We start from the raw sequence: 26,240 nt of genomic DNA on the forward strand, positions 1-26,240 counted from the left end.
GGTTGGCCTCTGTGTTTGCTCCCTTCGCTTGTTTGTTTTGTTTCTTAAGTTCCACACACCGCACTTGCATATTGAACTGGGTTGAACCCAGTTAACTCGTTTCAACCCCTGGTGTTAAAGATGCCATTCCCGCTCGTCTCACACGTTCCTCTCTTCCCTCTGTCCGTCTCCTTCCCTGCTCTTCCTCTGCCTGCACGCCCCAGACTTTCCTCTGGATTCCCTCCTCTTCATTGACTTCCCTAGCTCTCACCCTCGTCTCCATGTGGACGCCCCAGCCCGGTGCCAGCCCAGGCTCTCCCTGCCAGGAGCCATGTGTCTTTCCAGCTGGTTCCTGAGCATTTTACCAAGAGTCACACCCTTGCTCCACTTCGGAATGAACTCAGTCTCTCAGGTCAGCAGCCTTGATCGAATTCTCTGCTGCTTCCCTCCCCACCCCACTTACTAATCCCACGTCTGTTTTATAGCTACGACCTGACCTTTGTTGACCTTCGCTTCTACTGTGTTGGCTGAGTGTTAAACATTTCACAGTGTGCTTATGCCGTGTCAGGTAGCTGCTGCCTTGCTTCTTGGCCTGCATTTTGAAGTGGACTGTCTACAAGTACAGAGTGGTAAGTAGGGGTCAGTAAGACTGTTTGCTCTAAATCTGTGACAGTTTGGGGGCATACGGGACGGCAAAGTCGGTTGAGCGACTGACTCTTGGTTTCAGGTCAGGCCTTCAGCTCAGGGTCGTGAGACTGAGCCACACTGGACTCTGTGCTCAGGTCAGAGTCTGCTGCTCTCCTGCTCATGTTCTCTCTCAAATAAATAAAATTTTAAGATATATAGATGTATATATGTAGATATAAATATCTTATATAGGTATATACATCTTGGGCCACAAACACAGAGCTTAGGCACGGGTACATACTGTAATGATTTTCTTTCAGTAGCTGTTGAAGCAAGAGGTGTGGAGAGGTCTGTGCTTGGCCTGGAGGAGGCTTAGCAAGAGAGAAGGCATTGAGTGTGAAAGTCAGAGGAAGGGGGTAGAACTTGGTGACCTTGAATATAGAGGCTCTGATAGGTGAAGGAATCAAACATTACTTTAAGGGACAACTGGGGTGCCCAAGAAGTTAAAGATGGGGTGTTGTGTTTATTTGCTGCTTTGCTTTAAAAACAAACAAACAAACAAAACCCAACCCCAAACATAGTGGTTTAAAAACAAAAACAGCCATTTAATTTATTTCACTGGTTCTGTGGCACATGAATTCAGGGCACAGAAAGAAAGGCTTATCTCTGCTCCATGATGTCTGGGCTTTCAACTTAGAAGGGTTGAATGCTGGGAACTGGAGTCATTTCAAGGCTTTTTATCCATATTTTGTCCTGGACCTAGCCTGGGAAATCACACAGGCTCATTTCTGCCATACTGCCCTGGTCCACACAGTCTGTGTTCCGATTCTGGGGGAGGTAACACAAACCCCACCTCTGGAGTAAGCATCAGGCACGTGGAAAGAAGAGCTTATTGGGTCGGCTAACTACAGGTGTGGTCATCTTTGAAAAATGCAATCTCCCTCAACTGCCCACAAACACAATTTCAAACAAAAGATAATGAAGGGTGGGAATTTTACTTTAGGAAAAATATGGGCTTGGGTAAGTTGTGTGCTGTCACTCCTTGTATCTTCTTTTTAAAAAAGTTTTATTTATTTGAGAGAGAGAGAGAGAGCCCACGAGCTGGGGGAGGGACAGAGGCAGAGGGAGACACAGATTCCCTCGCTGAGCCGGGAGCCCGATGTGGGGCTCGATCCCATCACCCTGAGATCATGACCTGAGCAGAAGGAAGACGCTTCACCTACTGAGCCACCCACACACTCCACTTTTTGTATCTTCTATATGACAATAAAAGAAAATGTTAGAGTCACAAAGATTTGCTGTCTCAGATGATGATTCAAGGTTAAGTATTGGGTTCCCAAAATGTGAGGACAGTAATCACGGCTGACATTTCCATGGTTCTCTGGGAAAAGGAACAGGGAAGTGATGCTATGCAGACATAATCAGTTCGGACCTCAGCTCCACAACACTTTGTGTGCAACTGTGACAAAAAAGTTACCCTCTCGGTACTTCAGTTAGCTCCTTAGTTACGAGGTGGATAATAATAGCATGTAGTTCATGGAGTTTCTGTGAATATTAAATATAAATCTTTTTTTTTTTTTAAAGATTCATTTATTTATTTTAGAGAAGGAGAGAGCATGAGTTGAGGGAGAGGGGAAAGGAGAGAGAATCCCAAGCAGAGTCCCTGCTCTCTGGGCTTGATCTTACCACCCAGAATCATGACCGGAGCTGAAATCAAGAGTCCTACCTTTACCCCACTGAGCCACCCAGAAGCCTCAAGTTTAATAGGATTCTTATTCTGTGGGCACCTGGCTATCTCAGTAGGTGGTGCATGCAACTCTTTAGTTGTTGTGTTTGTCAGAGAGAGAGAGATCAGAAGCAGGTGGAGGGGGAGGGCCAGGAGAACAGGCTCCCTGCTGAGCAGGAGTGGGGCACCCATGCGGGACTCTATCCCAGGACCCTGGGATCAAATCTGAGCCGAAGCCAGACCCTTAACCCACGGAGTCACCCAGGGGTGCAACTCGATCTCTGGGTCTGAGTTCGAGCTCATGTTGGGCATAGCGATTACTTAAAAGAGAAATAAGTAAACTTACTTTAAAAATTCTTATTAATTGCTCAGTAAAGGTAGCTATTAACGTGTATTCTATTCCTCCTCTTCCTGAAACATACTTGCAAACGTTATCTCATCATAAATTAAAAACTAATTGGGGGGACTCCTGGGTGGCTCCCACTGTTAAGCGTCTGCCTTGGGCTCAGGTCATGATCCCGGGTTCCCCCATTGAGTCCCGCCTGGGGCTCCCTGCTCAGCAGGGAGCCTGCTTCTCCGTGTGCCTCGCCCCTCCCCCCTCGTGTGTGTGTGTGTGTGTGTGTGTGTGTGTGTGTGTGTATGCACGCGCGTACTCTCTCTCTCAAAATCTTTAAAAACAAGCAAAAAGCGAACTGGATTGCACAATAACATGTGAATAAGCCGGGTGGGTCTGAGTGGGAGAAGACGGCTCGGTGAGCGTTAAACGCCCGGGTGACCCTGCCCCACCGACCCCGCAAGGTCAGAAGTGGGGAAGAAGGACGGGCGGCCTGTCACGTGCTGGCCGGACTGTGGGGCGGCTCAGGCCAAATCGGTCCGCGGAGGCCCTGCCCCGCCCCGCCCCCTCCTGCCGGCCAATAGCCACGCACGCCGCCGCCGTCCGTGGCCGCTATTGGGGAGGGCGGGGCGGGAGCAGGGCGGGCGGGGCCGCGGCGCCGGGATTTGGCTGCGGGTGTCGGCGTCTCCGGCTGCTGAGTGTGTCTAGACGCCCGGCGGCCATGGCTGTGCTGGCGGCCCTTCTGCGCTGTAGCGCCCGGGGGCGCGGTCTCCTGCTCCAGAGGCCGCTGCAGGTGAGGGGGGCTCGGGCCCGGGTCGCGGCGCGCCGGCACCCCTGGCTGGGAGGGCCCCCGCTCGCGGCGCTGGGAGTCCGGGGCGTAGGCCGCGGGCCCGCGCGGGGAAGCCCACCGGAGCCGCGCACGCGCACACGCACACGCGCACACGCACACGGCTCCCTGGCACCTGTGCGTGCCGGGCGTTCTCGGGGCCCCTGCCCGCTCGCTGCTCGCTTGCCCGTGGGTGGCACGGGGCACGGACCTCGGCAGCCAGAAGGGCCCAGTCCGGGTCCTGCCTGGCCGGCAGTCCGCGCCGTCCGCCTTCTCCGGGATTTCGTTCACGTCGTGCTAGTGCTCGTGCTCTAGGGCATCGGCGGGCCTGCGGGCGTGAGGCCGGAGGGGGGTAGATGCCCCGCTCGGATGCGGCCTGACCCTCGCGGGGGAGAGTCGGGGCTGCTCCGCGCACGAGGAGCGGGGTGTGCTCGGTGCTGCGCCCGGAGGGCGTCCGGCGGCGTCCGGCGGCGTGCTCCGCTCCCGCTCGCCGTGTTTAGGGAACGCGGGGCCACGGCCCTGAAAGGGAGCCGGTCCTCCCGAGAGGCTCAGAACCAGGGCGCCTGCGACTTAGATTTGCGAAACCTGGGAGTCGTGGAGGACTGAAGGCGTGGCCGGCGAAGGTGCCTTTGCCAGGTGGCTTCGGGTCGGACGCTTCGAAAGCCACCCGCGTGGTACGAGAATTTGACGCAAGTCGGTGGAGACCGTCGGTGTTCGGGTTGTGTCGCAGCAGCCCGAGGTTACACAGGATTGCGGTGCGGGGTGTGTGTGTGGGGGCTTGGTTTCCGCGTGAAGCAACTTGAGCCGCGTGCTGGCCGGAGGAGGTGGGAGGTAGCAGCCGCGGACAGGTCTGTGAGAGCAGAAATGTGGAACTTGTAGGGAGAGGCCAGGAGGACGTGGAGGAGTCACAGTAATTCTGGGGGAAAGTCAGGAGGAGAGGGTTTCCACAAAGAGGCGTTATTTCTTTCCTTCCCCGTCTAAGGTAGCGCAGAGCGGAACTGGGACATGGACCTGCATCAGTTCTTGTTAGTTCCTGCAGTGGTTTGGGAAGTCAGGAAAGTATAAGTAGGTTAACCTGAGTTTCAACCGGTGTTGACCAGGTGAATTAGATGAACTAGGTCCTCTCAAAAAGCCAAAGACGATTGCAGAACCCTCTTAATTTACAGTTTAATTAAGAACTTGGATCCAAACCCATGTTGCTGATGGGAAGAGCCGTAGGTTTTACAGAAAATGATTTATGGTGCTCATTTCATTGAATTCTAGGAATCAGTATTGGTCCTAATTTGAAATAAGTGGTGGTTTACTGGAAACCTGTTGTAACAGGATTTGCCATATTTAGTGTCAGTTTGTTGAATGGAACTTGACCTTCACCCATCATACTGGCTCTCACCTTTTCCTTCAGAGACAAAGTCTGCCCTATGGTCTGCCTATATAGGAGCTTGTCACCTTTCCAGCTGTAACGATTTTTTTTTCTTTTTTCTTTTTTTAAAGTATATCCCCTTTCTTTTTAAGCCTCTGGTGGTAGAGTTCTGTGCCCCTCATTTGAAGAATGCCAGTGCTTTTTTTGGGTGCGTGTGTATTTCTTTTTTCATCCTCTTGATCTTTACTGCATTTGATACTCTTTCAGACTTCTCTGTTTTGCTGTTTTGACCCCAGGTTATTGTTTGTTTTAATATTCAGACTTTAAAAAAATTTCTTGCACTGTGCCAGTCCTCACCCTGTTTGCTCCCAGTTCCTTTCCCTCTGCTCCTCTGTGTAGCTGTGGGGCTGACACTTGTGGGTGCACACATCACAGGGTCTGTCAGGGGGCCCTATGTGTCCTAATGCCTTCCTGGTGCTAATCTCTACCGCCTGCCTCTTGTTTTCAGCTTTTCTGTCACCTGTATATTTCTCTGCAGTCTCTCATGGTTCGTCTCCCCCTCTGATTTCCCCCAATTCACTTTTCCTTTCTTTCTCCCAGTGTCCTCCATGTTACTCCTTATGCTCCACAAGTAAGTGAAACCGCATGGTAATTGACTCTCTCTGCTTGACTCATTTCACTAGCCTTTCCTCTCACACAGGGCAAAAGAACAGAGTGTGGTGGCAGGCGCTGATACCTGAGGTGGTAGTAAACAGGCAAGGGGTGGACTGCAGAGGTGGCCTGGAGGTGGAATCTGTTGACCTGAATGACTGACTGGCTAAGAGGAGCTTAGTTAGAAGATGTTCGGTATAATTTGGGAGCCAATTATAATTTGGCCTGCCATTTAGGTGGATAGTAGTGTTTTTCAGAGGAACAGATGTGGCAGGAGAAAGAAAGTGATGAATTGTGTTTTGGATGGAGTTTGAGGTTGCCGGTTTGACAACTAAGAGAACTGGAGGAAATGGAGATTTGGGAGTCACCAGCTGCAGATGACAGTGGCGTCCGTGGTCATTGAGGGGCTCCCCGAGAGCAGGTGTAGAGGGAGAAGTGGGGAGGGCTCAGCATAGGGCCTTTGGGAGACATGATGTTCAGGACAGACCGGGCAAGCAGAGCCTGCCAAGATGAGTGAAGAGAGGATAGTGTTATGGAAGAAAAGCAGGGGAATGTAGTGTCGTCTGAAAGCTGGGGGAGGTGAGATTTTCAACAAGGAGGGTGCGATATGTCCTTGGCCTGCTGTGACAGAATCCCACTGGTTGGGCAGTTTACAAGAGAAAGCGTTCTGGAGGCCAGGAAATCTGAAATTACGGTGTTGGCAGGACCCCACTCCCTCTGAATCCTGTAGGGAAATCCCCCCCTTGCCTCGTCCTTGTTTCTGGTAGTTTGCTGGCAATCTTCGGATGCCCTTGGCTTACAGATCTGTCATTCCTACCCTCCGTCTGCACACGGCCATCTTCCCCCATTTCTCTTCATCTTCTGTGCTTGTCTTTCTCTATGTTTAACATTTTCTATCTCTCTCTTTTTTTTTTAAAGATTTTATTTATTGGGGCACCTGGGTGGCTCAGTGGGTCAAAGCCTCTGCCTGTGGCTTGGGTCATGGTCTCAGGATCCTGAGATCGAGCCCTGCATCAGGCTCTCTGCTCGGCGGGGAGTCTGCTTCCCCTTCTTTCTCTCTGCCTGCCTCTCTGCCTACTTATGATCTCCACGTAGCAGGTAGCATCGGCCCTCACCTCCTCGCTCAGTAGCTGTTTCACAGGCTTCGGAATGGACTTCCTGCCTGCAGTGTTGTTGCTCACACTTGCTGTAAGTTTCGGATTTTGCTCAGATATTTATTTGGTGTCTACTGCGGTCACGAGGAGAGAGTAAATAACATCTGTTCTCAGAACTCACAGTGTAGTGTGGAGACAGGTCATCGAGGGGCCACAGAATTGTGTGTTCTGGAAAACGTGAGCGTGCCCTGGGTGCATGGAAGCGGAGGCCGCCAGGCCTGGCCCTGCCTGGCTCAGGCAGGTAAGGTTTCCAGGGCCGGGGGTGCGGCCGAGTGGCCCTGGGCCGCAGAGGACACTCTTTCTGCTGGTTGTGATCGTCCCATGCGTATTACCGATGACACACTGTCAGCAGGGGAGGCCGATTTCCGTTGGGTGGTCGGGAAGGAGCACTGTGGGAAGGTGTCCTCAGCGCTGGGACATCGAGAGTGGATATCGGCTCGCATGGGGAGCAGGGGATGGGCTGTTAGTGTCGGCTCTGGGTGGTGGGGCAGGTTGAGGACAAAGCATAGGCTGGGCAGCTGGCACAGGGCAAGAGTGAAGTGAGCCTTGGAAGAATGGAGGGGCTGTGTCCCTGCCGAATGACGGACAGGGTTTTGATGTCATTCCGGGAGCGATGGAAAGCCGTAGAAGGATGAACCAGGGCAGCGATGAGATCTAGTTGATGTGTTTAAAACCGACTGGACCGCGGGCAGAAGTCCGGGGTTATGGGAGGTGAGTCAGGTGCCCGTGGACTCCAGCGAGAGAGGCGCCGGGACTCGTGGGCGGTGGTGGAGACAAAGCCGGGGGAGGAAGAGCGCTGTGTTTTGGACCCAGAGTTGGCAGTATCCGTGATGGAGTACATGGGTCTGAGGGCAGGACGAAGGGCGAGTGCTAGGACTGGGGTTCAGGCACCGGGCAAATGGTAGTGCGATGCTCTGAGGGGGGATGCACTGGGAAGAAACCGGTTTCCTGGGGGAATAGGGTGTGGTGAGTGGGACGGTTCATGGAAGGCGTCCCTGGGCCCTGGGACTGAGTGAGTTGGGAGGTCAGTGGAGAGGTGGAGGCTGGACATGGCCTTGGGCAGGTGCTGAGGGCGGAGATGCCGGTTCAGGAGCCCGGGAAGTAGAGGGGGGAGAGAGTGGACAGGGGTGGAGGGAACCTCTGGCCCAGCGAGTGCAGACACCCAGCATCGGCTTGGGTGGGGGTCAGCCATGGAGAGGTGAGCCCCGTGTCACTTGGTGGGGAACCCGTGTCCCTGGGGGCCGGGGAGTGAGGGGACAGCTTGGGGAGAAACGTGGGTTCGGGTGAGAGGAAGCAGAGCCTGTGTGTGCTTCTGGAATGATCCGGGAGTACAGGGGTGAACGGAGTAGGGGGAGACATGAAGATGTGGCCCCGTGGAAGGGCAGCTGGTGGTGGCAGGGCCGGCCAGACAGGCCAGGGCAGCTTCGGCTGCAGGTGGCCGCTGTGCCAGGAAAAGTGGCCTTGGTGGCAAGGAACCTCATCCCGTCGTGGACTTGCTCAGGGCAGCCGGCCTCCGGGCCCAACAGCTGCGTGGGGCACCCGAGGCCGCACGGTAGGTGCCACCCTTGCGGGAGCCTGGACAGGGAGGTCGCCCACCGAGTAATCTTCTTTTGTCCCTTGTCGTGTGCCCGGCTCCTCTCCCTTCTTTCCCTGAGTATTTTGGTTCATCCCGTTGCTTCTCTGCTTGCTCCTGGCTGTTCTCTCTGCGGTCGCGGCCGTGGTTGGCAGTGGTGCTGGCTGGCTGCGGCCCCTGCGACGGGCTGATCCCGAGCCCACGGTCATCCCGCCGACCCAGGCCCCCGTCAAGGTCTTCCCCCGGCGTGGGGGGGCGGGGGCGCGGGGGCAGGGGACTCGGAGGCCTGGGTGTCCCTTCGCTCCCCTTTGAGGAAGCCGCATGGTCGGAGAGGCAGGGACTGGCATGTGTGCCACCAGTGGGGACTTGTAAAAAAAATCCGCTGCTTGGATATGGCCCACAAAGGATGATACATTCGATTTCCACCAAAAGTGTACTTTCCAAATACTGGGGAGTACAAGTGGGAACCTTTAATTCAAAGTTGGATCCCAGGTGACAGGCTGGAATCCTTCGGCAGCACCCCAGATTCACTGACCCGTGAAGAGTGCCCTCCTGCCCCGTGGGCAGGCGCGGCTGTGGGCTGCTCTTGACAGCCGTGTCCGCTGGTGCCTCCCGGCGGGGAAAGCGTGCACCTGACTTAGGACCCAGCTTCCCAAGACACAGGCAGAGATGGCAGATACATTTTATTTCAAGGTCTGCACAGACAGGTCATTTGGAAAGTGACAGCACGTCGGTGACATGCGTTGTGTTTACATTGGATGATGGGAGCGATGATTGTACACAAACCGGGACCCCTTTCTGAAGCATCTCAATGGCACCGCGTATTTGGAGACCCTGCACGACGCCCAGGAACCTTCTCCATGGAAGCCGGGGTGGCTCGTTCATCAGCCTCTCTCCGGTTTTTCACCGAGCTGTCTTTGGACAGTGGACTGTGTACGGGTGATTTTAACATTTCTCCTTTCATAAGATTGTAACACTGCTGGAGTGTAGGGCCCCGTTTTGTGGATTCCAGATTCCCAGTGATGCCTCCTGTGATGTCCGTGATCTCAAGTGAGGAGCCGGGTGGGAGGCGAGTCTGTCCTCTCGCTCATGAAGACTGAAAAGCCATCTCCTTGCAAGAGGGGCTGCACTGGGCGCCTGGGTGGCTCGGTGGGTTAAGCCTCTGCCTTCACCTCAGGCAGGTCGTGTTCTCAGGGTTCTGGGATCGAGCCTCACATCGGGCTCTCTGCTTAGCAGGGAGCCTGCTTCCCCCCTCTCTCTGCCTGCCTCTCTGTCTCCTTGTAACCTTTCTGTCAAATAAATAAATAAAATCTTAAAAAAAAAAAAAAGGAGGGGCTGCATTGAATTTTGTAATGATTATGGTTTTGAATAAAAATCAGGATTAAATTAGGTTATTTCTTATAGCAAACTTGTTTATATGAACTTTGTACATAAAAGTGAGTTACTCTGTCATCTTAACATTGGAAAAAGGATTTTCTTAAATTCTCTTCTATGACCCAGGAACACCCTCTGTCTCGAAGATGCTGATGTATCTGTTCTAATCTGAACGCGTTATGCATCAGTGTTGAGAGGATGCCTTGTGGTTTTAGTGGTTCTCTCTGCTTAGAGCCACTCTTGGTCACATCTCCTTTGTTTTGTGCTCTGTTGCGAACTGAAAGCTGTAATTGGTTGTTTGCTTTAAGTCAGGCTAGCTTTTAGATGTTTGTAGGCTCTGAGATATGATTGGCCATTTACAGCTATCAACAAGATTAGGGTCTAAATATAAGTGTCATTTTTGAATATTTATTATGCTTTCTGACTCCAGAGGGTAAAAAAATTTATCCTTTGTTCTTTGCCCTGCAGACTGTCCAGTTTTAGATCAGTCGGGTCTCTGAACCGTGACTTGGATTTTCTCTGCTTGTTCTTGTTGGCATTTGTTACTAAAAGTGGTGTGGTAAGAATAGACATGTAGGGAGAAGATACTTACTCATTTCTTTCTTAAGAAATAACTTATTTGGGGGCGCCTGGGTGGCTCAGTGGGTTAAGCCTCTGCCTTCGGCTCAGGTCATGATCCCAGGGTTCTGGGATCGAGCCCCACATCAGGCTCTCTGCTTTGTGGGGAGCCTGCTTCTCCCCCAACCCTGCCTGCCTCTCTGCCTGCCTGTGATCTCTGTCTGTCAAATAAATAAAATCTTAAAAAAAAGAAAGAACTTATTTGGCAAGATAGACTATATTTGTATGAGGTGTGTTTGCTTCAGATAAATCATCCATTTGTTAGAAGTGGTTGAAGGAAATAATAGCAAGTTTAAGTTAAATAAAATATTTTTTTTGAAAAATGACATTTTTGTTTGGTACTGAAATTAGTTTAGAAAAAACATTTAGAAGATTTAACTTAAAACTAAAGCTTATACTTAAAGGCTTATAGATTTAAAGTTTACAAAGGTATCAGAAGTTAAAACAATTGCAGGGCACCTGGGTGGCTCAGTGGGTTAAAGCCTCTGCCTTCGGCTTAGGTCATGGTCTCAGGGTCCTGGGATCAAGCCCCACATTGGGCTCTCTGCTCAGCAGGGAGCCGCCTTATCCCCTCTCTCTGCCTGCCTCTCTGCCTACCTGTGATCTCTGTCTGTCAAATAAATAAACAACAACAAAAAATCTTAAAAAAAAAAAGTTAAAACAGTTGCAATGAACAGCAAATCAAAATAGAATAAAGAAGTAAATTTTTTCTGATTATAAATGATACATGCTGTGTAGAACGTGGAAATAAAAAATATAAGGAAGCAGAAAGAACTCATCAGAACCCCACCACTGAGAAGTGGTGATGTAGATTTAAGTTTTTTACATTATAATTTTACAAATATTTATATTACAGGAAATAAGATACATGGAGCGAAGTTACGTTTCAAAACCCACTTTGAATGTAAGTATAAACTTAAATTGTGCTTTAAAATTTCAAGAATTTAAAGGGAAATATAGTCAGTAAAGAATGCATATTCTTATATTTGCATATATATGGGGTCTTGGGCTGCTGTGGGGGCTAGGAATAGCTAATTACTGAAATCCTGTGCTAGATGCCTAGATCCTGGCCAAGAGATGGGTCTAGGGCCCAGCTCTGCAGCCACCTCTTCCCCATTATCTCCCACAGAACCACCTTCTCTCTGAAACCGTGCGGGGTTCCTTCTTACGCTTGGGGACCCTTGTATTTTGAGGGACACCTGGAAGATCCTAGAAGAAAGGAACTGAACCAGGCTGGGGATTAGACCGGGAGGACCGCCGTCTGATCACAGTGTTACTTTCCAAGGGGCCCTGTGTCTGACAGGTTCCTCAGGTGACGTAGCGATAGCCTTCTATCCAGATCTCAGCAGTCTCCGACTGTCCCCGAGCTCGGTCGGAGAGTGTGGAAGGCAAGTGTAAGGAGGGAATTGTTAAAATAGAGTTTGACAGTGTTTAAGAGAACTTTTATCTACTTTTTCTTCAATTTCATATTACTGTTCGTATTAATCATTTAGGAAGTTATGACTCTGCTGAGTCCCCGTTAAGCCCCACATCGCTCGTAGGTCTGGATTCCGAGCCCAGAACAGCCTTCAGGAGGAAGCCGTTCGTTAGGGTTCTTGATTTTGCAGTAAACACGGGTAAAGCGATCGTTTCTAAAATTTTCACTGAGGAGTAGCTGTGAAATGTATTCTTCTGGTTTCCAGCCTTCTGTGGACAACTGGGAAGGATCTGTGCTTATTTTAGACTTGGTTTGTCTCAGGTTTTCTGTTAGATCTTTAATCATAAAGCATCCTCAGTGAACTGATTAGTCTTACTGCTATTCAGATATTTAGATTATTTCAATCTTTATTGAGTAAATAGTCATTCATAAAAAAGCATGTCTAGGGGTGCCTGGGTGGCTCAGTTGCAAGTGTCTGCCTTCAGCTCAGGTCATGATCTCAGGGCCTGGGATTGAGCCCCGCATCAGGCTCCCTGCTCAGCAGGAAACCTGCTTCTCCCTCTCCCTCTGTCCTTCTCCCTGCTTATGTTCTGGGGGAAAAAAAAAAAAAGTCTGTGTCCTAAATAATAAAATGGTCACCCTTATCCATGGTTCTGCTTGGCTGTGGTCCGCCTTGGTCTGGAAGGAGATGAGTCTCCTGATTTCCTCAGAAAGTTAGTGGCCCAGTGCCCGTGTCACTCACTTCTGTCATCTTGGTACGGAGGCATTTTATCTTCTTGTGTTGTCGTCACAAGGGTGCGTACAGTCCACAGAGACACTGAGGGACACAGTCACGTAGCTGTTATGCCCCGTATCTGGTTCCTGGTGCTGTATCCGCGTTTGCGGGGCTGCTCTGGCTCCCTTCTCACGGGGCCTCATGGGATGGTGGCTGTGCAGGCCGGAGCGGACACCGTCCAGGCCTCAGTTCTGTCTGCAGGTCCAGGCATCCCCTGGGCATCTTAGAACGGATTCCCTGTGGGTAAGATTGGGGGTCTCCTGTGTATTGAGTTGTGTTCATTTCATGAAAGATGGTTTGGATAAAATATTTAAATGTCATCATTTTTACCATCTCCTGTCTTACCAGGAAGTGGTCATAGTGAGTGCTGCCAGAACTCCTATTGGATCCTTTCTGGGCAGCCTCGCCTCCCTGCCGGCCACCAGGCTTGGTTCCATTGCAATTCAGGGAGCCATCGAGAAGGCAGGTCAGTCACCACTGTGCTCTTCTGGGTGGTTTTTTCAAGTGAGCTCTGCTGCCCAAGGGGCTCAAACATGCTCTCCTGACGGAGCTGGCCAGCCGCCCCACTTGCTTTGCTTTTTGTGTAGAGGGAGGCGGTGCTTCAATGGGGCAAACACTTATTTTGTACTTACTGTATACATAACACTTAGAAGTACTCCATGCCCTCCTTTCTAAATTCCCCTGTAAGGAAATCCTTGTACTACATGTAGGATGAATGTCAGCCGAGAAGAGGAAGAAACCGTCTTGCTGTAGACTATCTTGAAACTGATTAGGTAACCATTAATTAAATTGACTAAAATATGGAAATGCGTTTTGTTTTTGTAAAATCAGGGATTCCAAAAGAAGAAGTGAAGGAGGTGTACATGGGAAACGTTCTGCAAGGGGGTGAAGGACAAGCGCCAACAAGGCAAGCGGCCCTGGGCGCAGGTACTGGGAGCCGTGTCTGCTTTGATGCGTCATCAGCTGTTCGGGAGAGCCGAGTGGAGGCTGGGTCAATGTTAAATGCATCATATAATCTGGTTAAAATTGGCAGGAGGGATGCTGTGGCGAGTTAGAGGTTCGCGTGCTCTGTTGTATTAATTTAAGTTCTGCAGCTGTGTGGGAAGGGTATCCCCGCTTTTCACAAGGACTTGTTTGTGTTGGTTTTAGGCTTATCGATTTCCACTCCTTGCACCACTGTGAACAAAGTGTGTGCCTCGGGCATGAAAGCCATCATGATGGCCTCGCAGAATCTCATGTGTGGACACCAGGTAAGAAGAGCCTTCGATCCCATTTTATAACCAAATAACAGGCGGTGTTCAGAGATGCTGGAAATCGCAGCACATTTGTGCTTTAGAAGTGGGATTCCTCCTCCTCCGAGGCTCGTGAGGGTCTGGATCCGCCTGTTCCATCCGAAGGGGCGCGCAGGTGGTACCTCGAGGGTCTGGGGTCTGAAATGAGCTTTCAGTGAAGAGGTTTGGGTTTTCAGGTGACCCTTTACTTGGTCTTTTTCTGAGATTCTGGGGACTCAACAGGAAAGATTTTATTTGCCGGAGTAATAAGGGTTTGCATCGTGGAGGAGAAGGTGCTGACCCTGGGGATCCAGTCACTGGCAGAGCCCAGAACCGAGGCCCGATCAGTAGTTGCCACGTCCCTGCTCACTTGTCACACCGCGCTCCCTGCTGGCGCCGCTGGCAGCTCGTCTTCACCTGAGGTCCGCGCGTGCTGCGGCGGGAGGAGCCCGGGCTCGGGCTGCGGAACGGAGAGCGGGGCCGTCTGAGCCCTTCCTTTTGCGTGTGAAGAGGGTGAGGTTGAGACTGGCCGGCAAGGTTGCATGGTTGAGACAGGACAGCGGGGGTCTTAGTCGCATCTGGTGCCTTCTGGCCTCTCGGGGTCTCGGGTGTGACCCAGCAGGTGTGTGTGGACTTCGGCCCGCACGCGCCGGGTGCGCTGCGGACACGCCTCCCTGGCTGTGTTTCCAGTCCCCGGGCAGAGAGGGAGAGAGGCTGGGGCGCCCCCTCGCGGACAGTTCTGACGCGTTCCCATAAACCGCGCGTGCTCAGGCGGGCCCGGAAATGACGCGTGTGAAACGAGGTCTTCGTTCTCTCTCCCGCTGTCTTGTGTGTTCTGCCACTAGGAGCAGAGAGACTCTGGGCAAGTTGCCTAAACTCTGTACCCCACGGAATGCCTGCGGGATCTTTCTCCGTGAGCACGTGCTCGTGTTCTCCTGACCTGAGTAACGAAAGCGTATTTTTTGGGCCCTTGTGGACCAGACATCGAGGTGGTCTCCCCTTCCTCACTATTTTAGACGATGGCGCCACGCGTGCCTGTACGCGTGCCTCTTGGTCACTGGGTCTCGGTCCTTGAACAGCCGCTCTGAGGGGTTCCGTGGAGAGGTGAGAACAGCACGTCTGGAGCCAGACAAGCGTGACCCCTCCTCCCCTCCCGCCCCACGAGCTGAGCGCCTGCTCTGGGACCCTCAGGGGTCGCCGGTGGACAGAACGTTAACAGTCTCATCACGTACAAACTGGTCCCTTGGAAAGATTACTAAGAGGAGAATTTGAGTCAGAAGATTTCCAGAGGATATTTTCAAATGCTTCCGTAAAAGTGGTACAGTTGCACAGTTTGCAAAGGAACTCCTTTGTACAGAGGGTGACACCAGCACGGGGTGTTACTAGGCCTTGGCTACAGCAGCCAGTGGAAATCGGAGGAGATGGTTTCCATGCTGGGAACTGTTTGAGAAGGAAAGTTTTCTCTCAGTGGATTTACGGTGATTCTCTAGCAAATGCTGTTTGTGCTACCTGGAGACGCTTTCGGCTGGTATTTCTGCATGTGTACAGTTATCTGACTTACTAGGAATGAATTTTTAAAAAAAATATATTTTTTTAAAAAAAAGATTTTATTTATTTATTTGACAGACAGAGATCACAAGTAGGCAGAGAGGCAGCAGAGAGAGAGGAGGAGGAAGCAGGCTCCCCGCCGAGCAGAGAGCCCAATGTGGGGCTCGAAGCCAGGACCCTGGAATCATGACCTGAGCTGAAAGCAGAGGCTTTAACCTACTGAGCCATCCAGGTTCCCAGAATGAATATTTTTAACTATCAAAATATTTTGAAATATTTTGGAAAGTGGCCACTTTTTATTTTGTATTGAAGAATAATCGATACCTTATTTTCTGTCCCTCACTATTGCCATCACCCCCTGGGAATGAATATTCAGTATTTTAGAGTAACTGAGTAGAACTTACATGAGAAGTAAGTGAGAATCTCTTCATTTCAAAACTGGCAAAATATTTAGCTCTTTATTCCTGGTTAAAGGCTGTGAGGAAATAACTTGGCTTTAATGCTTCCATTAATGTTTTATATTAAACTATTTGTTTTAAAATAGCCAATAATATTATGCAAACAAGTTTCTTCTGTTGGTTTGTACTAACTGGTTAGTTGATTAGCACTCGCTGATAGACGTGACAAGGTCTCTGGTCCTGAAAGGAGCGGTGTTTGATGAAGACGGACTTGGGAGTACAGCTATCCAGGGCAGGGCTGTGGCGCTGATAAACGCCTACCCAGGAACCAGGGAACAGAACAGAAGGACGGGCAGCTCGTCCCAGAAGGGCCAGGTGTCCTGATCCGGGTATTTCCCGTGTTGGTGGTGGGGCAGGATGCACAGGGGTGTGTGAGCGAGCACGAGGTCTGTGAAGGCCTCACAGCAGGTGTGGGTGAGGGGACAGAAAGGGGGAGAGAGGCCTTCCGGGAGAAGGGCCAAGGAGCCTTTCATTCTAGCCCAAGTGACCTGGGCGCGAGTCCACGCCGCTGGGGTGGAGACAGCGATGCGTGGCATGTGGTCACGTAGAGAGTTACCACAGCCGTCTGGGAAGAGCCCATCAGGAGAGAAGTAGGATTATTTCTTTGAACAGCTTTCATCTTTCAGGGCAGTGTTGAGTGTGGCAAAGGATCCTGGGAGTCTTAGAATACCCATACAGATTGATGCAAAAGTTGGGTATTTATCCTTTCTGATGGCTGAGTAATACTCCATTGTATATATGGACCACATCTTTGTCCATTTGTCTGTTGAAGGACATCCCGGCTCTTTCCACAGTTTGGCTGTTGTGGACACTGCTGCTCTGAACACTGGGGTACAGATGGCCCTTCTTTTCACTACATCTGTATATTTGGGGTAAATACCCAGTAGTGCAATTGCAGGGTCTTAGGGTAGTTCTCTTTTTAATTTTTGGAGGAAGCTCCACACTTTTCCAAAGTGGCTGCACCAACTTGTATTCCCACCAGTGGTGTTAAGAGGGTTCCCCTTTCTCCACATCCTCTCCAACACACGTTGTTTACTGTCCTGTTGATTTTGGCCATTCTGACTGGTGTCAGGTGGTATCTCAATGTGGTTTTGATTTGAATCTCCCTGATGGCTAATGATGATGAATGTTTTTTCATATGTGTGTTAGCCATTTGTGTGCTTTCTTTGGAGAAGTGTCTGTTCATGTCTTCCCATTTTTTGACATAATTATCTGTTTTTTGAGTGTTGAGTTTGAGGAGTTCTTTATAGATCCCAGATATCAGTCCTTTATCTATAGTGTCGTTTGCAGAATTATCTTCTCCCATTCCGTGGGTTGTCTCTTTGTTTTGTTGACTGTTTCCTTTGCTGTGCAGAAGCTTTTGATCTTGATGAAGTCCCAAAATTTCATTTTCGCTTTTGTTTCCTTTGCCTTTGGAGACCTGTCTTGAAAGAAGCTGCTATGGCCGATGTTGAAGAGGTTACTGCCTATGTTCTCCTCTAGGGTTCTGATGGATTCCCATCTCACATTGAGGTCTTTCATCCATTGAGAGTTTATGGTCCAGTTTCATTCTTCTACACATGGCTGTCCAATTCTCCCAGCACCTTTTACTGAAGAGACTGTCTTTTTCCATTGGATATTTTGTCCTGCTTTGTAAAAGAGGAGTTGACCATAGAGTTGTGGTTCCATATCTGGGCTCTCTACTCTGTTCCACTGGCCTATGTGTCTGTTTTTGTGTCAGTACCATGCTGTCTTGGTGATCACAGCTTTGTAGTAAATAAAGCTTGAAATCAGGCAACATGATGCTCCCGGCTTTTTTCTTTTTCATCATTTCCTTGGTGAGTCAGGGCTTTTTCTGGTTCCATACAAATTTTAGGACTAAACCAGCACTTTGAAAAATGCTGATAGTATTTTGATCGGGATGGCATTGAAAGTATAGAGTGCTCTGGGCAGCACAGACATTTTACCAACGTTTATTCTGATCCATGAGCATGGAATGTTCTTCGATCTTTTTGTGTCTTCTTCAGTTTCCTTCATGAGTGTTCTGTAGTTCCTCGAATACAGATCCTTTACCTCTTTGGTTAGGTTTATTTCCAGGTGTCTTAGGGTTTTTGGTGCTATTGTAAATGGAATCAACTCTCTAATTTCCCTTTCTACAGTTTCACTGTTAGTGTATAAAAAAGCAACTGATTTCTGTAGCCTGCCACATTACTGAATTGCTGTATGAGCTCTAGTACTTTTGGGTTTTCTGCATAAAGTATCATCGGTACATGTTCCTGACTTTACTTTCAGCTGAATGACTCTGCTGCAGTCAGCCAAAGACAAGCCAGGACTGTGAGCAGGTTATTAAGGAGGCAAGAATCCTGTGGGTGGGTACTGGAGGTTTTCCCCACATCCTTCCACTGTCTCCTTGACCCCTGCATTCATCAGGCGTCCTGTGTGGACCAGCAGCTTTTGCCCAAGCAGCCTGACATTTGCTCAAGCAGTGTAAACGTTGCTTCACTTGTAAGGCAGGTGCTTGGGAAGTACTGAGTCATATTTTTCATACAAACTGAAAAGAGCAGAGTCAAGCGGCCTAAGGCCGGTTGCCTTCAGAAAACCCTCGAACTGCTGCCTACTAAGCATTACTTTGCCCTTTCTGCTACGCCGGAAGCCAGGGACCACTGTTTGCCAAGTTCTGGCTTCATGTACAGGAAATTTATTTCAGCTTCACCTTTGTTGTAAGCAACTTTACCCAAACCAGGAGTAGTAAAACCTTGTCTTTTCAGGTGGTATTAAATCTCCAGATTGGGGGATGGTTGAAGGGAAGAGAGGTAGAAGGAAGCCAATTCTCAAACACTGGCCTACGGGACAGGACTGTCAATAAAGCACACATTTACTACCAGCCCTGTCAGGACACATTCATCATAGTCGCTTAAACCTTCATTAACTGTAGAATCCAGTGTTTATGCCAAAATCTCGAACAGCCACATGCAAGATGCTAACGCTGGCACATGCTCGAACCAACTTACCTTTCCAGGGCTTCTTTTACGAGGTCTTCCGCTAATCTACACCCTGGCCAAACTGGGTGTCTTATTTCTGGGGCACAGCTCCTATTTCTTCTGCTGAGGCCTTTCCTTGGGTTGCGGTCTCCACTTCTCTGAAATCTCAGAGCTCCAGGCCCATCAGAGCACCTACATTTCCTCGTAAATAGTAACTCACTCTTTTACATCATTAAACACCACTGCTTGAAACTCTTTTGGCACAGTATCCTAATACTCTGTAACTCTCCAGTCCCTCCTCATGCACGTAGCACGCCAGCTGGTAAGCAACTTATAGTGGTGAGAACGTGCTGTATCTTGTAGAGGAGAGGCACAGGGGAGTCATACTACATTTGTTGGCCATGATTTTGTTGGTTGTGTGCTCTTTCTTGCATGGTCTTTATGATTCTTGTGATTCTAGTGAAGCCCTTTCTCCAGTACCCAGGCTGTCCTGTCCATTATAGGGTATGCAAGGGGCACTTCCTTAAACTGCTTATGGAGAAGAGCTGCTTTATTAGGATACCTGATTCTTAAATATCTTGACATTTTAGACCATTTCTTTTCATCTGGCTCAGAGAGGGTGCCTCTGTGCCCACTGTGTAGCAGCCTAGCCAGGCCCACGGAAGCGTGTTGGTGGTGGCTGCGTGGTGGGCATCCATGGCTGTAGGTCCTGTTGGAGTTGACATTGTTTTCGCTGCTGAGCAGGATGTGATGGTGGCAGGCGGGATGGAGAGCATGTCCAACGTTCCCTACGTCATGAGCAGAGGAGCCACGCCATACGGTGGTGTCAAGCTGGAAGATTTGATTGTGAAAGATGGGCTGACGGATGTCTACAATAAGATCCATATGGTAATGCTTGTTTTTTTGGGGAGAAATCCCAGTTAGTACACAGGACTACTTGGTGTTTAAAGATATGCAAATTCAGAAACTGAAGGGTGGGCTCCATAAATGTTGATTTTAGCTATTCATTTCAGGAACACATTTCTTAGCTCCCCGCATCAGTTTGACTTGGGTGTTGAATCCTCTGGCCCACACTGGAATAGGGAGTGTTCTGACTTCTGATTATAGATTCTGTAGCTATTTAATTATTTACCTTTGAAATAGAAATTCTGGACTCACTGAAGTATCTCAATAAGAGACGTGAGTGAAAAATGACCTAGTACAGCAAGAGTGTATTTTAAGAAACTATGTTTAACAGCTAACCACTGTTTTATGTTATGCAAGTTAATAGATATTTTATAAGTTCTGCAAAGCGAATTTTTTTTTAAGAATTCCATCTTTTATCAGGGGAACTGTGCTGAGAATACTGCGAAGAAGATGAACATTGCACGGGAGGAACAGGATACGTACGCGATTAACTCCTACACCAGGAGTAAAGCAGCGTGGGAAGCAGGAAAATTTGGAAATGAAGTTATCCCTGTCACAATTACAGTAAAAGGTTGAGGGATGATGTTCCAACATAGGTTTTTTATGCTAAAATATTCTTGCTATGCTAAAAAATTGTTTTAGATTAGTACATTTTTATCTTTGTTCACCTGAGGACACATACTTTTGCTTATGGTTAACAGAGGGAAATGCTGTCCAGTTACAATGTAAGTCCACCCAATTTCATATCCACTTCCAGCTCAGCTACAAACACCACTAATAATGTTCCCAGTTTGAGAAACATATTTATATTTATTAGACATTTTCTAGTATCAGTGACAGTTTATTAGCCTTTGAGGTGAGGAGGCAGGCTTTGGGGGGCACCTCCCAGGACTGAAGGCCGCATGGCAGCAACTCTGGGAGCTGCATCATTTTGTCCCATCTCCGGCTCCCATCTGAAGGCTGTCGGTCACGGAGCAGGGAGGTCTCCTCCTCTGCTCCAGCAGGGACTCAGCATGAAGACTCATTAACTGGTTTAGGTTCCATTTCCATGGAGAAATGATGAGGTTCGGGATGGCGGAATTACTAGAGCTTGTCCAGCCCTGGGGTCAGGAAGGTGGCTGGAATCTGTGATCTAAAAAGGGCAAGACAATAGAATGGGATGGGGCCATCAAAGATTTAAAATGTTAAACTACTTAAACTCTACAAGTCCCTAACAGAGAGAGGGTAGGTGGTGGATTCTCCAGTAGGGTTGACTTGGGGTGGTGCAAGGTGTGCAGGCCCGGTGTGGGGGGTACATTTGCTGTGTCTTACTGAGGGACTCGTTGTTCTGACTGCTGATGAGACTTGTACTGCAGGTAAACCAGATGTCCTGGTGAAAGAAGATGAAGAATATAAACGGGTTGACTTTAGCAAAGTCCCAAAGCTGAAGACAGTTTTCCAGAAAGAAAATGGTTAGTACGAAGAAATGAACCGTGGCAAAAAGTGGAGTTAATATACCACCTCTGCTCTTGGAACTGCCTATGGATTTTAGTTAAGTAATTCTAGAAAACATTTAGATGTTATTTAGCATTTTCAATTCAAGGCTCATATGAAATTAACAAATGATACTCATCCAGAAATATTAAAAATTTTGTTAATACCTTCAATATAGAAATCATAGGGAAGAGACTATAGAATGAGTATAGAATTCAGTTTTTCATATTTAATTCATTTTGAAAGTTTATTCTGTAATGAAATGTGTTTATATGTTAAGTACCTGTAAGATTTTTGAGGATGAAGTTGCCAGCAGTGTCGTTCATGGTTTTTTTCTAGTGCCTGACTTGTAGTAGGTCCTCAGTAAGTAACTGTCCGAATCTATCATAAACAGGATTCAAGTGTCTCAGTTAATGCTTTTGAAATCCTTGAGGTGTGGTCCATGCTGCTTTTAAAATGGGCAGATCTATTGGCGATTAGATTCTAAAGTTACTTTTTCTGCCTTTCCTGATTTGAACTTGTTAATACCAACTACAGGGAGGGCTCAGTCTTTTTTAAAGCACCATGTAAAATTTATGTTGCAAAAGTATATTTGTGTATTTTTAGCTGCAATCTACTATAGGGGCTTGGTCACAATTTTTATAAAAGCTTACCTGATATAATTTACATTCTGTAAAATTTAAAACATCCAGTTCAGTTATTTTTAGTATTCTTGACATTTAACTTCAAGTGACTGTAGAGAAGATATTGTTTTTTTAAATTACTATTTTTAAAATTTTGTTTATTTATTTGGCAGATCACAAGTAGGCAGAAAGAGAGAGGAAGGGAAGCAGAGAGCCTGCTGTGGGGCTGGATCCCAGGACCCTGGGATCATGACCTGAGCCAAAGCCAGAGGCTATAACCCACTGAGCCACCCAGGTGCCCCAAGATGTACATGGTTTTGACACAGTATCTGCTCTAATGTGGATAAGCAAAGTTAGACTCTGGGAAGAAAGAGCAACGAGCTGGTCCTTACCTTGGCAGCCTTGTAAGCCAGCATGTACCTCCTGCCGGCATGCTGGTGTTGCTGAGCGAGCTGTGAACAAAGGGGTAGAAAACCAGCCAGAAATAGCCAGGTGTGGGTCTCCTGAAAGCGGGCATCGTCTCCACACATACTGGTCATTTCCATGCACCCAGCAGCCCCCGTGGTGCCCGCAGTTCAGTCAGTTGAACCAAATGAGCGTGGTGTCAAGTGTCGTGGCCTCACGCTCACTGCTGCTTCCAGGCACAGTCACCGCGGCCAACGCGAGCACGCTCAACGACGGCGCGGCTGCCCTCCTGCTCATGACTGCAGACGCGGCCCGGAGGCTCGACGTCAGGCCGCTGGCCAGAATAGCAGGTAGCACGTGTTCCGAACTGCTTTCCTCCTAAGCCCCTTGAAGCTTCCTGAAACGGAGTTTCCATGTTGGTCACACGGCATTGAGGTCAGCTCCTTCTCTCTGGGTGGTTCGTGTGACAGTCCCTCATATTTTGAGTTAGAAGCTCCTTTATCATTCATTTTGTAGAAGAGTAAGCATCAGATCTTTCCTAGCCTGTCTGCTGAGTGGGGGTAGGAGGTACGTGGTCCTGGCACGCAGGGGAGAGGTAACCGCCTAGAAGAAAAAGAATAAGGTAGGGGTTTAGAAATAAGAAGTCGAGACATTTTGGCATTTAACTATGTGGCTGTCACACCCTTCATCTCCTTAAACATTTTTAGCTGTAAAATCCACCTTGTGAGCAAGTTTAACAATACCATTTTGTTGCTTTATTTTTTTTAGAAGATTTTATCTATTAGAGAAAGGAGGAGCAGGGGGACAGGGACCAGCAGACTCCCTGCTGAGCACGGAACCCGGATGGTCCCACTACCTTCGGATGGTGACCTGAGCCAAAACCAAGTCAGATGCCTTATGAACCCCCTGAGCCACTCAGGCACCGCCTTGTTTTCAGCTGGGAGCGCGGTTTCCTAACCTCAGCGCTTGCGACATTCTGCAACCAGTAATTCCTTTTCCGGAGGCTGTGCTGCGCGCTGGAGGACGCCCGGTTGCCTCTGCCCCCCCTGGATGCTGCAGGAAGGGGCCTTCTACCCACTGCAGCACCTACATCTTGTCTAGCTAATGCCAGTGTCCCTGGAGGCCAATTCCCCCAGCCCCCTGCTTTGGAAAATCTGCGGCCTAGATGATGGATCTAATTTTATAAAGTCGAGAGTCTTAAAACAGGAACGGGGTTAGGAAGCTTGCAGTTCCGCACATGATACATAACATATCACTTGTAAAAAAGATTTTAATGACTTTTTTTTTTTTTTTTTTTTAGCATTTGCTGATGCTGCTGTTGAACCCATTGATTTTCCAGTTGCGCCTGCGTATGCTGTACCCAAGGTGAGAGCCCAGTGCGGGGCGGTCATTACTGCATCATGCCGGCTTCTGCTTAGAGCAGAGCTGCGGGGTTGGGTTTTAAATGTTACTCATCTGCGGAAGCCTAGAGATAGATTGGTTTCAAATCTTCCTAATTTTTTTTTTTTTAATTTTATTTATTTGAGAGAGAAAGAGCACGAATGGAGGGAGGGGCTGAGGTAGAAGCAGACTCAGACTCCCCCATTGAGTGGGATGCCCGACATGGGGCTCGGTCCTAGGACCCCAAAATCACTACCTGAGCTGAAGTCAGATGCTTAACTGCCTGAGGCACCAAAAGGCCCCCAGATCTTCCAACTTCTGAAAATAGTCTGAGCAGCCCACCTCAGTGAAACCGACGCAAAGTCTGGAATTATTTTTAGGTAGGATGCTTACTCGCACCTGGCGTGGGCCACAGAGTGGGAGGCTGATGTGGCAAAGCAGAGTACTGAAGGTCCTGGGTCTAGAATTCAAAGCAAATAACGCAGTACTAGGAGAGGTCTCCACTCCAAAAGGAAACTGCTGGGAGCTGGTCTTAGAGTAAAACTAAAAACAAAAAACCTATGTACTCCAGTCACTGTCTCTAAGGGAGGTTGCTACGGGGTCACAGGAAGAGACGGTACTGAAGGAGCCTGGCAGATTCCAGCAAATACCCCCTTTTGGAAGGAGAGGGCCTCACCCTGGGAGGGGACCTCTGACAGCAACACCCAGAAAGAGCAGAAGTCAGTGAGGACTGTGGGAAGAAAGGATCAGAAACGATGGGGCGGCAGGGTTCAGAGAGGAAGAGAGTAACAGCTTCAGAAAGTGACTGCATCGCGCAGGACAGCAAGGTGGAGAAACGGGCCTGGATTCTGAAGGCGGAGCTCCAATCCTGACCCCGGCTTGACTGAGGGCCAGGGAAGGGGCCACATGGGTTTTGTCTCATGTTGTGGGAGCTGTACAGCCTGAAACAGAGCCTGCTGCAGGGAGGGAGGAAGGGCGGGGAGGGGGGGTGGGTGGGAACAGTCCCCAGTTACTTTTACTAATTCTCACAACAACAATTTTTAAATAAAAGGAAAACGGGGTACTTGGGTGGCTCAGCCTCTGGTGGCTTAAGCCTCTGCCTTCGGCTCAGGTCATGGTTTCAGGGTCCTGGTATCGAGCCCCGCATTGGGTGGGGGGTGGGGGGGTCTCTGCTCAGCAGGGAGCCTGCTCCCCCCCAACCCCTCTCTGCCTACTTGTGACCTGTCAAATAAATAAAATCTTAAAAAAAAAAAGCCAGCAGCAGAATTTTAGAACATCTTTTGCATAGCTGACAAACTGCTCAGAATTAAAGACTTGAGATAATTTGCAGTGAGGATATGACAGCTAAGAATGTCTGCGCCCATATAACCGCAGAGCAGCTTTTATATAGGAGAAACTAGGAGATGCAGAGAAAAACCACTGTACTAAGAGCAGAAACTAACAGGCCTCTCTCATTTGACAGATAAAGAATCTACAACTGATCAAAGTAGTAAAAAAGATTTTAAGATTATCAAGTTATAACCCCCAAATAGAGAACACATGTTTTTTTCAGGTATCCATAGACTGTTCAAGAAAATCTAATTCTTTCTATTGACGCATATAATAAATAATGCAAACAGAATTCTTTGCTCACAGTGCAGTGAGATATTAAATGAAAAGGCTCTTCTTGCTCAAAACTAAGAAACTCCGTATTTAAGTATCTCTTGCATCACAGGGAACTAGAAACCCAGATTGTAGAATTCCAAAAAAACAATGAAAGTAAGTTTTGACTGTTAAAAAAATTTTTAGGTTCTTAAAGATGCAGGTCTGAAGAAAGAGGATATTACGATGTGGGAAGTGAATGAAGCCTTCAGTTTGGTTGTGCTGGCAAACATTAAAATGTTGGACCTCGATCCCCACAAAGTGAACATCGACGGAGGAGCAGTTTCTCTGGGACATCCCATCGGGTAGGTGAAGTCAGACGAGTCTGTCCAGGCTAATGGCTTCATAATGGCCTTGTAGTTTTGTCTAAATCTTAGCCGCTTCATGCTAATCCTGTTACTCCTGGTTGAACTGGTTTCCTTCCCATCTGTCCTTCGAAGAGTGAACACCATTTCTGATAGGATCTAACACTGAATACAGATCTGCCTCATTTGTTGCCTGAGAGCTAATAGTGTCTTAAGATTAAAATCTATGCTTGGGCTTTAAAAAAAAGCTGTAATAGTTCTTAAAACATGTAACAGGCTTTTCAAGAGAACTTGGAATGGGAACTGTTTTGATTAGGTATTTAATTGATGAAAGAACACAAATGCTTTCTTCTTCCTAGGATGTCTGGAGCCAGGATTGTCGTTCATATGGTTCATGCCCTGAAGCAAGGAGAGTACGGTCTTGCCAGTATCTGCAATGGAGGAGGAGGGGCGTCTGCCCTGCTGATCCAGAAGCTGTAGGAAGCTCATGTCTGAAACAACCCTCCGTGGCCAGAAAGGTCTGCTGTAATCAGTATGACTCGCTACCTGGGTCGCTTATATACGCCCATCTGTTTCATTTTCTATTTTTTTCTAACATTTTTACAGTATGATAAGATCAATCCTCAAACCTTTTGAAATTATAAATAAATGTTTTCTTCTGCTTTAAGTCTTTTGTAATCTTTAGTTCAAAGTAGTTGTTAGAAAGCTATACTACCTGAGACACCAGTGTGTACTTATTAGTAACTTAGAAGTAGATGCTTCCGTTTTACAGAACAAATCATCAATTACATTCTGAGGCTGGTCAGAGGTCAGGTCAGTGAACGTCAGGTAGAGCTGACTGAGCTTTATCAGACTC

General features: G+C 48.6%; 2 protein-coding genes and 1 long non-coding RNA gene across 7 annotated transcripts in view; 2 read left to right on the plus strand and 1 right to left on the minus strand.

Annotated features, from left to right (window-relative positions):
- Positions 1-3,300: 3,300 nt before the first annotated feature.
- On the plus strand, positions 3,301-26,051 carry ACAT1 (acetyl-CoA acetyltransferase 1). 2 transcript variants are annotated; one of them, XM_032359276.1, is made up of 12 exons: positions 3,301-3,459; positions 11,079-11,126; positions 12,763-12,880; positions 13,246-13,341; positions 13,564-13,664; positions 19,396-19,539; positions 19,978-20,128; positions 20,913-21,008; positions 22,295-22,408; positions 23,359-23,423; positions 25,227-25,384; positions 25,744-26,051. In XM_032359276.1, the coding sequence occupies exons 1-12, from the start codon at positions 3,388-3,390 to the stop codon at positions 25,862-25,864; spliced, it is 1,284 nt and encodes a 427-aa protein (XP_032215167.1). In that variant the 5' UTR covers positions 3,301-3,387; the 3' UTR covers positions 25,865-26,051. The 2 variants fall into 2 exon arrangements, with proteins under 2 accessions (XP_032215167.1, XP_032215168.1); XM_032359277.1 differs by lacking the exon at positions 11,079-11,126.
- Positions 6,595-9,164, plus strand: LOC116599444. The gene is made up of 2 exons (XR_004289378.1): positions 6,595-8,209; positions 8,924-9,164. It is a non-coding gene; the product is annotated as an uncharacterized LOC116599444 (long non-coding RNA).
- LOC116599439 (protein NPAT) overlaps positions 22,407-26,240 on the minus strand; it is a 68,015-nt gene continuing 64,181 nt past the window's right edge. For all 4 annotated transcript variants that reach the window (XR_004289376.1, XR_004289374.1, XR_004289375.1 and 1 more), the window contains one exon: positions 22,407-22,661. The gene's annotated coding sequence lies outside the window, so the exon portion shown is untranslated. The remainder of the gene's footprint in view (positions 22,662-26,240) is intronic.

Source organism: Mustela erminea, chromosome 9 (genome assembly GCF_009829155.1).
Source record: "Mustela erminea isolate mMusErm1 chromosome 9, mMusErm1.Pri, whole genome shotgun sequence".
Taxonomy (NCBI): Eukaryota; Metazoa; Chordata; class Mammalia; order Carnivora; family Mustelidae; genus Mustela; species Mustela erminea.

What these genes read in the sequence shown, in the direction of transcription:
- ACAT1 (XM_032359276.1), top strand. Translation starts at nt 3,388, where the DNA reads ATGGCTGTGCTGGCGGCCCTTCTGCGCTGTAGCGCCCGGGGGCGCGGT. An exon ending in GGGAGCCATCGAGAAGGCAG is followed by an intron (nt 12,881 to 13,245) that starts GTCAGTCACCAC and finishes TTGTAAAATCAG; the next exon opens with GGATTCCAAAAGAAGAAGTG. An exon ending in AGTTTTCCAGAAAGAAAATG is followed by an intron (nt 21,009 to 22,294) that starts GTTAGTACGAAG and finishes TGCTGCTTCCAG; the next exon opens with GCACAGTCACCGCGGCCAAC.